The following is a 12,455-nucleotide window of genomic DNA, read 5'->3' on the forward strand; positions in this document are numbered from 1 at the left end:
CAGGGGCCAGGGGTGGCAAAAGATTTGGTGGCATGCCTTTTGGCAGCCACTTTAGTGGGATGCTGCGGGGGGATTATCTTGGCCTCAATCTCTTTTAATCTCTCCCGCAGCTTTGGCCCAAGCCTGAGATAAATACCTTTTAACGGATCTCATCTGACGTCAGGAGGCCATCAGTCTAATCACCCAGGCCACCCTTGGGCAAGGCAAGGCAGAGATGTGGACACTGGCCCCTCGCCCCCCAACATGTCCTCATCAAACAGGAGCCCCCCAGCACCCCCCAAAAATCATCAGGATCGACATGCAGGTGCTGGGATGTGACAGGCCCCTCACCAGGGAGAGGGAATTTGAAATGCACACAAATCAAACTTTCTCCCTGTGACCCTGGGGAGGATGGGAAGTAAAAAGGGCTGCCAACACAGGTTTCCCAAGCCTGTGTGTTAAGAAGTGTCAGGATGCAGACTGAGGAAGGACTTCCCTTTCCATGGAGCAGGGGTCCTGTGCCAACAGTGACAAGGGGATCACCCACCCACTTCTGACACCACTGGCCTTGGCTCTACAGATTTCTTCCACTTGAACTGCATTTGGGGTCTCCACACACAACTCATCAAGGCTTGAGTATGTCATGACCACAGATTGATCTCTTGATCTAATGCTTCCCAGGAAAAGGGTCACTGCTCTTTTAGATACTCCATATCCACCCCATTCAATTCCTATTTGGCTACAATATAATCCCATCTCGGGACACTAATCCCCTGGGCAGTGACAGCAGATTGTCTTTCTATCAGGGTGGAAAATGATAAACAAAATCTCTCTTCTGCTTTTGGGGACAATTTAGTGCATGGAGAGACAAAAAAAAAATGAAAACAAAAAAAGAGAGGTCTTGCTACATGGAAACGTGAGTGTACAGTGCTTTTTCTTAAAGCCACTCCTCTCCCTTTCCATGTTAGCCACGTCACAGCTGACTTTCTCTCTTGCTCTCCCTTTTTGGAAGTAGCTGACATCTGGGCAAATACTTTGTTATCTTTCACTGAGGGCTCAATCCCCTCCCATCATTTGTTAATTAAATTTCAATCAGAAACAAGTGTGCACATCTCCCTGGTATACAGACTCAAGCTCCCATCAATATCTGTGTCCAGCATTTGGCTTTTATTCCATATATTCACAGTTCCTCACCTTTCCTGTCTGAGGTCACTTTGCAAGGTTCTGGAGTTTGCAGGTACTTAGGAAATTCAAAGGCTTTAATTTTGAGTTCCTGAATGTGAGACAGCCTTTGCCAAAAGACTCCAGGCTCCTCCTCCACCTCTCAGATTTAGCCCTGGATGGCCAAGAAGTTGGCACTGAGAAGAATGAGGTGAGAAGACCTTGTCTTCTTACTTCTGAGTGAGACAAACACAGTGAGGCAGTGAAGAGAGTTCCTGGTGTCACTGACTTCCACGCTGTGTCCTTCTCCTGTTTCTCAGCTGCTGGGACACCAGAGAGAAGAAAGCTGCACCCCTCCCCATCACTACGGCTCTACCACACTAATACACTGCTCCAGGCCTCCATGGTCCCAGTCCTCCCATGACCTGCCAGGCCACGGTGTGTGACAGTCCACAGGGCCTCATGCACTCAGAACTCATCTCTGGCCCGTAGCACCTTGGGGTGCTGCTTCCTGTCCAAGCCAGGCTTCTGTCTCTGCTCTGCAGGCCTGGCTGCACGGCCGGGAGCACGAGGCTCTGAGGAGGATCTGCCGCTGCGATCAGTTCCCTGATGTTTATCTCCATCGGGCTTGTCCTGCTCCGCAGCCCTCTGCTCCATCAGCTCCTCTGCCTTCACCCGTTCCTGCAGCCATGGAGACAGAAATGATGTGAATCCTCCCTGCTGGACTCTCAGCAAAACACATCCACCCAACCACTCCAGAGCCCAGTCCCCCTTTGCAGGACCCATCACAGCCTGGCCCCTCCACCAGACACTCATCCAAGGGCAACCCTGAGCTGCTGCACTAGGGGAAAACCCAAAAGCTGCTCCTCAGTGGGATTTGATCTCACTTGGAGGTATTTGTTTCTTCAGCATGGCCATTCACCTGCTCGGCGTGCTCCTGGGAGTGTGTGTACCACAGGGCAATGGCGCAGCGCCTGCCGCGGCCCACGGCCCACACGCCGTGGGGGTTCTCCTTGCCAGAGCTGAAGGCTACCAGCCTCCCGCACTTGGGGCGCACCTCGGCCTGCCAGGGGGGAGACAAGAGAAAATGAAGCCAGCAGACCCCTCCTCTGGAGCACACAGTCCTTCTACAGAGGTGACACTGCCTCTGGGAACGTGGAAGAGCAGAGAGCTGCGAGGCATCTACAGCCAGTCTGTGAGCAAGGCCTTGGAGAGAGACAGAGAGGATCAGTGGGACAACAAAGGTCACAGACACCCACAGACTGGAAGAGCCTAGAAAATCTCAGCTAGGAAAGAGTCAAACCCTCCACTGTCTGAGATTTGCCTCAATTTGCCTTTAGCTGCCCCTATTTGAATCTGCCACTGCACCAGCACTGGATTGTTTTTGGAGTGGTGAGATCCAATAACCAACCAGTTTCCTCCTGCCCACACTAAGTCTCACCCTCAGTCCTTTCTCCCTCTTTCGGCCAGTCCCAGACTTACTGTGACAGTCACAGTGTCCATTTCAGTGAAGAAAAGGCCCCCACCTTGGAAGTCATCATTGAGGTAGAGAATGCCACTGTGGACAAAAAGAAAGAGTGCAATATGTATGATGAAGCTTATTCCTCCCAGGTGCTTTCCCACACTCCTTGTCACAAGTTCAAAAGCAAGTGGACCAGTTAGCAGGAGAATCCATCTGAGGGTGTTAAATACAGCAGTGCCTAGCTCAGGGGAGTCCCTGAGCTGCAAACCACAGGAGGCTGGGAGAGTATGCCAGGGAATTAGCTCTACACGCTTGTCCCGTTTTATTTTGGTTTGTTCTTAATCCCCTGCAGCCTGCATCTGTGGCACTGTTGTGACAATGCCTTGGGCTCGATAGACCTTGTTTTTAACCTGTTGTTTATGTTTCAAGGTTGGGAATAATCCAACTCCTGGAAGAGGAGACTGATCAACAAAGAAAGCCATGTCTTAACAGCCAAGGAATTTCAGGGTAACGTTAGAATTAGAATGGCCAAAAGAGGCCTGGTGCATGTAGAAAAGAAAATTAAACCAAGAAACTTCTTTACTAAAGTTATACAAAAAGAGAAGCAGTGAGGCTGCTGTACAGCCCAGGTGAGACTGCAGTCAAGTAGGTGAAAGAATGAACCAGAAACCACCCAGGTTCCTCTTGGTATTCAATTAAGCTGCTGATAGGAAACATCAGAGGAACAACAGAGACTCTTAATTAACGGGACTGAGAGGAAGAAATACAAATCATCACTGTGGTTGCTCAAGCAATGTTAAGGACATAAAGTCAGTGAGAGGATTACCAGCCCTGAAACCCAGGAAGCTGTAGTTCTTTTGCCACAGGGTTTTAATAAGGCTGTGAAGCCAGGGTGGTGACATGAGTGGAGAAAAGCAAGGACAGCTCTCACACATCCAAAGGGACAGGAAGGTAGGGATGATGGCTAAAGCATAAACAGTGTTATCCTGACCTCAATAGTCTGCTTTAGACTCCATTTCTGAGAAGGGTAATTGGAGGACAAGAAGTAAATGGAAAATGGTCTTAAAATGTAACATGGGGGTACTAAAAGCAGATTGGGCTACCCACACAATGTTTGAAAAAATAGTGGATTTTCCAAGGAAACACTACATGCTCAATCTCAGCAGTCTGGACTCTGGTAAAAGGACTCAGAGTGATGCCACAGGGGAAATTTCTAATGAAAAGAGAAGGTGAAGACAAGCATGAACAGCACACAGGGACTGCTGGCACCCAAAGGAGCACTGTGCACCCAGAGCAGCATCACTGGAACTTGGATCCTGGGGCCCCTGGATCCAATCCTGTTAAATATTATCATTAATGCCCATAGCACAGATCCACAGAAGAGATCCAGGAAGTTTGGAACATTGGGACTTCATTCAAAATGACTGTAAGAACTCAGCCCTTGAGCTGGTGGGGCAGTCACAACTGGAGCTGCAAGAGGACAGAGATGCTCCCAAAAATAGCTCAGTGGCATAGATTCTGGGAAAGTATTTTACCATCTATTCAAGTGGAAGTAAGAGAACCCAGGGAGCAGTGAGGGGACAGAATGGCTTACTCACAGGAGGGACAGAGATCTAACCAGTTACACAACAAAGTCTGGTCACTTTACAATCTGGTTATACCAAGTAAACACCGGTATCCGAAGAGAAACAACTCAATGATAATGGAATTCCCTCTAAGTCCCATATCCTCATCATAGCTGCTTAGAGATGCCTGCTCTGGATACAGCTACCATTCCAAGAAAAGACAAGTAAAATTTCTGGATGCTCAGGGATAAGATGACAAGTAGGAGGAATTAGCTGTAGTGAACTGACCTCATCTGGCTGCAGTGTGCAACAACTGGCATAACCATTAAACTGTATCTCAGGTTCTTTCACAGAGGAGTAACACAACCTGCCACAGGCTGGAAAAAACATAAACTCTCATGTGGAATGGAAAAAACACACCACAAAGTATTTGCAGAGAATCTTGAGAGAACAGTCACCGAAGTACACTGACTGCTCAAACAAAAGGAATCCAAGGAGCTTGACTATCCCTCTCCTGTAATTCACAGAATTCTGTACAAGATGGAACTCAACTACGAGAAACAGCCTATCAAAAGGGCTGGCAGCTCACTGTAGCACTGTGGTAGACCCACAAGATAACAGCTTGATATCATGGTTCTAATCTGTGCAGCCTCCCAGTCTCCTTCTGATCTCTGTTAAAGCTGGCTGTGTAAGGAAGGAGGGGAAAAGGGCAGGTGTTCTCAGCCTAGGGAAGGTGTTTCACACCTCGTTCTGAAGCTGCTGATGCAGCCTTCTGCCTGATGCTACAGTCCTTGGATGCCTTTGAGCCAACCATCACCTGGTTTCTACAAGCTAAACCCATCCTCTGATGGAGCCGGGGGATATCTGCACATGATCTAATGCAGGTGTTCTTACCTGTAGTCCCTGTACACATAGGCAGGAGGCTCCTTCCAGCACTCTTGCCCTTCAGGATCCAAAAGACAATTATCAGCATGCACAGGGTGACTAAGATCCATACGACCTTCCTGTTCCCCTGAAAATATGCAAAAAGGAATATGGGCATTTTCAGTTTCAAGGAAGAATAAAGCAGAGAGAAAGGGGTACAAGTGAGAATAAAGGGAGGACAGTCTTCTGGGAGCACACAGCTGGGAGTGAGGAGACTCTGGGAGACAGGGACTAACAGGATGAAAGGTTCTTTACCATCTATAGCTGTGCGACACACAAGGTGTGTGAATGAAAAATGGAGTTTCTTTCCAGGAGTAAAATAGGACTCAATGATTTGCCGAGATTTCTCACTAGCCTGCAGAAGCAATTTGGCGTCTCTCCATTCCACGTCCCCATTTTGGGCCAGCTACAAGTGAAAAACAAGTCTGTTACAATACTTACAAAGACACTCTAAGAGATGATACACGTACACAGCACAGAAGAAGAGACCTTTGTAAAGTCCCATGGTCACTCAGGCAAGAGAAGAACACATTTTCTCATTTAAATATTACTCAGAAGTACAACTGTACAGCACAGCAACTATTTCCTTCTCCTTGGCCCATGAAGGCACATTTGGAAAGCTGCATCATTTTGGGTCTCCCACTACACAAGAGATACTAGGAGACTGAAGTGAGTCTTGAATAAAGAGTGCTAATATGGCAGGAATGTTGGAACACATGACTTAGAAAAAGAGGCTGAAGATTTGGCTTTCTTCAGTCCAGAGAAGGCCAAAGGAACATCCAAGAACAGCCTCCTGTCACCCAACATGGGGTTACAGTGGAGATGGAGACAGTGTCTCCTCAGAGACACACACTGAAAAGCGGCAGCAGACAAAAGCTGCAGCAAGGGAAATTTTGGCTAGATATGAAGAAAAATTTCACCCTCATGGGACTGGTACAGCAACAAAAAAGGTGCTCAGAGGCTGGAGAATCTCCACCCTCGGAAATGTTCAGAACTTGCCTATGCAAAGAATTGAGGGATTTCATCAACTTTGGAATTAGATGTGCTGCAAGATGGAGGTCAGATTAGAGATCTCAAGAGGCTCCTTCTACCTTAAATTATTCTCCAGCTCTAAACTAAGCATGTCTGTAAGGCCACCTCACAGGGACAAGTAGTCCCAAAACCCTGCCTTACAGAGGAGAAAGCACTTGTCAAACCCTCTATATACAACATCCCTGAATGTGATTGAGGAGGAAGCAGGTCAGAGGAGACCACAAGTGTTGTGAGGGAGACAGCACACTCATAATAGCACCCAGAGTGCAATTCACAGAAGAAAACACTCAGGTGGAAAACTCTCTTTCTGGACAATTAAGAAGGCAGCAGACTCACAGATGCATTTTACCTGCATGGCCTTCAAAACAGTTAACCCTTCAAATCTCTCATGTGGGGTGTGAGGCGACCGTCTTGCTCGGTATCCATCTCCTGCTTCCCCTGCTGCCTGGAATACAAGGAATACAGATGACATGCATTAGGCTGCCACCTCTCCTCCACGGAAACCCTACTTCCCAGTCTGCTGAGGAGAAAACTACACACACACAGGAGTTCTTACAGCATCCTGGCCTCACCTTTGTCAGTCGGAGAAGGTCCTTACACTCAGACTCCGTCAGCACTCTGTCGAACACAACCCTCTGCGTTCCATTCATCTGCTGGGAATCCATTGTGACAGCAATACCCTCAAAAGGCAAAGGACCTATTGAGAAGCAAGCACAGATAGGCATGAGCAAGCTTTGGACAAGAATGCCTCAGACACCAACCCCCAGCCTGGATAAGGAAGTGGAGAGACACTATACATTCTCTGAGAAGACAGGACAGTTCCCCAGAAGTGCCCGCTCCTTGCAGACCCCTCACATGCTTCAGGGGAACCAGAGCACCAGCTGGGGAAGCTGGCCTACAGCACGTGCTTCAGGAGCCAGCAGAGACTTGGGACTTGCTGGGAGAGCAGCAGAGAGCTGGGGGAACTTGAGTGCACTGTGGATTGCAGCAGCGGAACAGGTCCAGCCTATTGGAGTGAGGCTCTGGAGAAAAGAAGCAGGTAAACACCTCCATCAACCCTCCTTTCAATCATCTTCCACCAACATCTTATCCCAGAATTATCTCTGGTGAATCTTTCTGCTTTCTTCATCCCCAAAGAGAAGCACTGGATATTAGCTGATGATCTAGCTTTTTGATCTTTGGCCTTTTTTCCCACCCCCTCTGACCTCTGGATGATAAGGAATGCCAAGGCACTCAGGACCTTAGAAGGCTCTGCTCTCACATGTGCCACAGCAGAGAACCACTTGGGGTCATTTTAAGAAAAGAACCCACAACAGAGGATCTGTAGAGGACCTTCAAGAGGCTCTGTATCCACATGTAAGAATAGGGGACCAGCAAGAACACAAGACTCTGCACTGCAATCTGTATCATTCAGCCACAAACCCTTTGGACTTCTGTTTTTCAAGGAAAGGCTTGCCCAAGCTACATTGTCTGCTTCCAGTTTCCATTTCCCAACCCCTCCCTTCATGCCCCTCTCAGAAAAATGTTGATTGAAGTTGGGCTGGTGGAGCTGAACCAGGTTTGGTGTAGACACTCCTGGCACACTGAACAGGCATCTGCACATCCACAGGCTTGTCACACATTCAGGCTGTTCTCAGCTTCTCCAGCCACAGTGCCCTTTGAGTTTGCATGCCAGAGATGTACACAGTGAGATTACACATGCATCAAAGAGGAAGAACAGTGAGAAGACTGGCTGAGCCATTCAAGTGTGCATCTAAGCTAGCATTCAAATGTCCGAGGATAGAAGACAGCACTGAGCCTGAGTAAGCCTGGCTGACTGCATCCTCAAGCTCTTTTACTCACCCCTCTTCTCCCTCTCTTCCACATCCAGAGTTTCCTGCTTTTGCTTCTCCTGATCCTCTCTCGGGAGCAAGGGAAAACCAGAGACAAGGGCTGTTAGTACACAGAGCTACGCCTCCTCTGTAGTAGCATTTCACATCCTTTCAGTTCCTTTTCTGCCCATTTCTCTATGTATTACTGTTCCTTGTACCACCCCTACTTATACTGCAGTCCTAGATGACATGCCCAATCTTACCTATATTTTTCCTTTAGGTTTTCAGGAATCAGCTCATCTGGAGTCCAAAGATCCTGTAGGAAAAAACCACAGGTGGTTCAGTAAACAACAAACCTTGCCCTGCTTTCCAGTGAGTATCAGACCAACCACTGTGGCCTCCTTCTCAGGACCAACAAATGGAGCCAATTCATATGGTTACAGCAGCAATCCCAAATTAACTTCAGTCCTGGAGCAGCAGAAAGTCCTTAATGATCCACCTCATAAGGACTTGGGAGTCCTTCTCACCAGCATCTGACCCTTTCTGGATCAGGGCCTACTAAAGTGAATTCTGACAACTGTGATTGTGAACAATTGGTGAAATCATGGCAGGAAGATTAAGATAATACTGTCACTTACAGGGTCATTAAAAGTTTCTCCCAGATGCTCTACTGCATAATAAATCAACTTCTTCTCCATCAACGATCTCTGCACATAATGCTGAATACTCTAAGGAAGCAAAGAGACTGTCAAACAACCACCCCACAAAAGACAACCCCATCCCTGCCCAGGGCAGAAAAGCCTGTCCCATCACCCTGCTGTGCACAATTAAAGCCTGTTTTTGTCCTGAAGGGACACTGACTGTTACAGACCAGAAGTAAACTCCAGTTTCTTCAGTCCTGGCCTTGGCACATGTCTAGAGTGAAACACCTTTCCCTTTTTGTCTCTTGGACTGTGACCCTGTTCTGTGGGGAAGGGGAGGACTGAAAAGGAAGTTGTAAGTACCTGTCTGGCTGTGACAGCCGCATCCTCTCCCAGTTCTGTGCGATACTGTTTCATTTTCTCCAACATGGGCTCATCCGTGGGATAGAAGAGCAAGTAGGAAGCAGCACATTCAGCAGCCAGTGTCTGGTTCCCAACTTGGGCAGGGACAGAAGAGAACAAACACACATGTCGCTGAAAGGCTTGAACAGCGAATGTGTACGGGCCAGCAGCACCCAGTGTCCCTGTCAGGATCTGGCAGCTGGACTTACACCAAGTACACGCCAACCCCCGCCTAGGAGGGCTTCCAGCCAGCAATGGGAATGAACCTGGTACAGAACATGCATGCCTTCAACACTTATTGGGAGCTGGTTTATTAAAAGCAAATATATTTTGAAAGAGAGATGGTCCCACTTCCCTCATGCAAGAGACAAGATGAGGGGTCTAGCAGCTTCTTTGAGATACAAGTCTGACAGAGGAAATAAGAAGCAGCTTGGTCAGTGTGGGGAGGAGCAGAGCTCTGCAAAAGAAGGGCTGAGGGATGTGTGAAAGTGACAGTGACAGGATGAGCAGTGTCATGACAGGCCATCAGTTCAGTGAGATACACGTGTGGCATCTAGGCAGGAAGTGGGAGCCTGGTATGGAGCCACGTACAGAAAAGGAGGGTATAAAACACTCAGCAAACAGTGGGAACAAGGTCCTGAAAAAGTGTGCTGGAGGAAAGACATGGGAACAGCCTCCCATCACAGAACCTGGGCAACGAGACTGAAAAAGACTACAAGGGACATCTCCCAAGGTGGCCATAGACTTGAACAGAGGTTCTGGGAAGAGTTAGGAGGCAAACAGAAGTAGAGCTCAGGTCAGTGTGCCAGTTTTCCCCGGATAAGCTGCCCTCCAGCATCAAAGGCAAAGGGCAAGTGTAGGGGTGCCACAGCATAACCTGCTGGTTTGTGGCTCTGCTCACCCTGGCTGTAGGCAAACTGCAGTAAATCAAGATGAGAGGGTATGAAATCTTCTGTGGCAGAAATTCTCCCCGGCTTTGTGGCAATTTCCAGGACGCACTGCTGCCTGCACTTCAAAACCTGAATATAATGGGCTGAAAGAGAGAGGAGCAAGAAAGACAGTAGCCCACACTTCTCCCAGACATGAGCACTGGGAGACGGCATGTGCCCAGTGTGGGGAGCACAGCCTTCCTACCCAATCCTCTGTGCCTCTAACACTACCTGCAATGGCTTCATACAGGCCAGGTTGCATTTTCTCCTCCTCGTCCTCATCCTCCCAAGGCCCTTCACACAGGGCACGACACTCTTCCAGTGCTGACAGGGCCTCTGAGAGTGACTCCTCCAGCCTGGCCACGGCCTGCAGGTACTCATCTGCATCATAGTGCTGCACACCAGTCTCATATGCTTCCTGTGAAGGACAGATCCAGGTCCTTTCATCAGTGTGGGTGACACCAAAGGATGCTTCAAGACTTCTGAGTTCCTCAAAGGGTGGTGCTGACATACAGGGGCCTGCCTGCTCATTCAGTCAACCACACAGTGACAGCAAATCCTAGACTTAAGCCAAATAACTGTCATCAAAAAGTTTCTCTGACACACTTGCAGTGGTTTGTCCTCACCTTGAAGAGAAGGCTGCAGGAAGATCTCCCTGCAGCCTCTCAGACACAAAGAGGCCTGAGCAAGGCTTTTGGCCAAGGCCTGCAGTGACAGAACAAGGGGCAACATTAAACTGATTAAACTGAAAAAGCTTTTTGATGGAAAATATTTGTTGGATTGGAGATAACATACTTCTATGATGACTATGGCGAGACACCGAAGCAGGTTGCCCAGAGAAGGGTTGTCCTATCCCTGAAAGTGTTCCAAGGCCAGACTGGATGGGGCTTTGAGCAACCTGATGTAGCAGAAGGTGTCCCTGCCTATGGCAGGGGACTTAGATTAGGTGATCATTAAAGGTCCCTTCTAGGCTAAATCTATGATTCTGTGTATGGGGGCCTCAGCTTGAGCCACGGCCTGTGTGTGGGAACAGATCAGGGTCCCAGACCGATCCCTAGGATGGAATAAGAGCTGCTCATGCATGGCTGTGCACTGAGCCCTCACCCAGTGTGGCGTGGCCTCCAGGTCCTGGAAGCTGTCAGCCTTCACCCCTGACATCCGCCGGTACTTCTCGATGTCCTCCCGCATTTGGAGGTGCTGGGGATTAGCGACGAAGAAGGTGTGGGCAGCAGACACGGCCTGATCCAGCTTCTTCAGCTGCAGAGAAAAGGCAGCGGTGCCTGTCATGCTCCTGCAGCTCTCTGCTGTTCACAGCCACCCCTCACCCCAGCTGCCTCCCGGGTTCACAGAATCACAGAATTACAGAATGGGTCAGACTGGAAGAGACCACAGTGGGTCATCTCCTCCAACCTCCCTGCACAAGCAGGGCCGTCCTACAGCACATGGCACCAGATTGCATCCAGATGGCTTTGGAATGTCTCCGGTGAGGGAGATTCCACAACTGCTCTGGGCAATCTGTTCCAGTGCACGGTCACCCGCATATTAAAGTCCTTCCTAATATTCCACCTAAAGGTGGAACTTCCTGCGCATCAGTTTCTGCCTGTTGCCTCTTGTGGTGGCTGGCACCAGCGAGAAGAACCTGGCTCCATTCCCTTGGCAACACCCTCGTAGATATTTATGCGCATCAATAAGGCTCCCTCTCGGTTGTCTCTTCAGGAGGCTCAGGGAAAGGCGCTCACCCCCTCGGCTGCCCGGAGAGCCGTGCCACGCCATCCCCCTGCCCTGCGCGACAGCCCCCCCGGAGGTGGCGATCCCGCCCGCGGGGGCCGGTGCCCACCTTGAAGAAGGCCACCTGGAGGTAGTTGTAGGGCTCCCTGCGCTGGAAGTCGCGGCGCACGGCGCGGCTGGCGCGGTGCGCGGAGGGCGCGGGGCGCAGCCGCCGCCCCAGGCACTGCTGCAGGCACCCGGCGCGCCGCAGCACCGGCCCCAGCAGCGCGGCCTCCCAGCGCCCCGGCCCGCCGGGGAACGGCTCCTCCCGGGCGCAGGAGGCGCGGCAGGCTCGGCGGGCCGCCCGCAGCCCCGCGTAGCTGTGCAGGGCGCGCTGCAGCAGCTCGGCCGCCCGCGGCCAGTCCCGGGCCAGGTAGGCGCGCACCCCGTCCGCGTACAGCAGGTCGAACGGCACCAGCCGGCCCGGCGACGTGGCGGCCGCGGCGGCGGCCAGGAGGCTGAGGCACAGCAGCGAGGCCATGGCTGCGGGAGGAGGAGAAGGCGGAGGAAGAAGAGCAGAAGGGGTCCGGGGCGGGCGGGCGTCCTGGCGGGCCCCGGGCTCGGCCCACCCCAGGGGCGGTGCCGGTCCGGGCCACGGTGGGCGGGCAGGTTCGGCCCTGGTCCCGCTGCCCCCGCCGGGAGCCGCCGCCGCCCCGGGGAGTGCCCGTGCTGCTGCCCCCGGGCCCCTTGTGGCCCTTGGGCCGGGCGGCCGCCCCAGGGCCAACCCTCCCTTTGGGGGGGTCACCCAAACGCCGCCAGCGAGGCCCCTCCTTGGAGTCGCG

At 50.9% G+C, this 12,455-nt stretch overlaps 2 protein-coding genes across 2 annotated transcripts in view; one reads left to right on the top strand and one right to left on the bottom strand.

Moving 5' to 3' along the window:
- PHB2 (prohibitin 2) overlaps window positions 1–12,455 on the top strand; it is a 241,086-nt gene that overhangs the window by 107,372 nt on the left and 121,259 nt on the right. The gene's annotated exons all lie outside the window — the stretch shown is intronic.
- P3H3 (prolyl 3-hydroxylase 3) lies at window positions 1,144–12,154 on the bottom strand (the record flags this gene model as incomplete). The annotated part of the gene is made up of 15 exons (XM_083854989.1): window positions 1,144–1,821; window positions 2,063–2,203; window positions 2,623–2,698; window positions 5,062–5,179; window positions 5,347–5,497; window positions 6,473–6,568; window positions 6,696–6,820; window positions 7,966–8,024; window positions 8,198–8,250; window positions 8,573–8,662; window positions 8,939–9,072; window positions 9,879–10,010; window positions 10,138–10,324; window positions 11,011–11,163; window positions 11,744–12,154. The coding sequence occupies 15 exons, from the start codon at window positions 12,152–12,154 to the stop codon at window positions 1,609–1,611; spliced, it is 2,139 nt and encodes a 712-aa protein (XP_083711115.1). The 3' UTR covers window positions 1,144–1,608.

The sequence above is a fragment of the Zosterops lateralis genome, assembly GCF_965231275.1.
Source record: "Zosterops lateralis genome assembly, chromosome: 2".
Lineage (NCBI taxonomy): Eukaryota > Metazoa > Chordata > Aves > Passeriformes > Zosteropidae > Zosterops > Zosterops lateralis.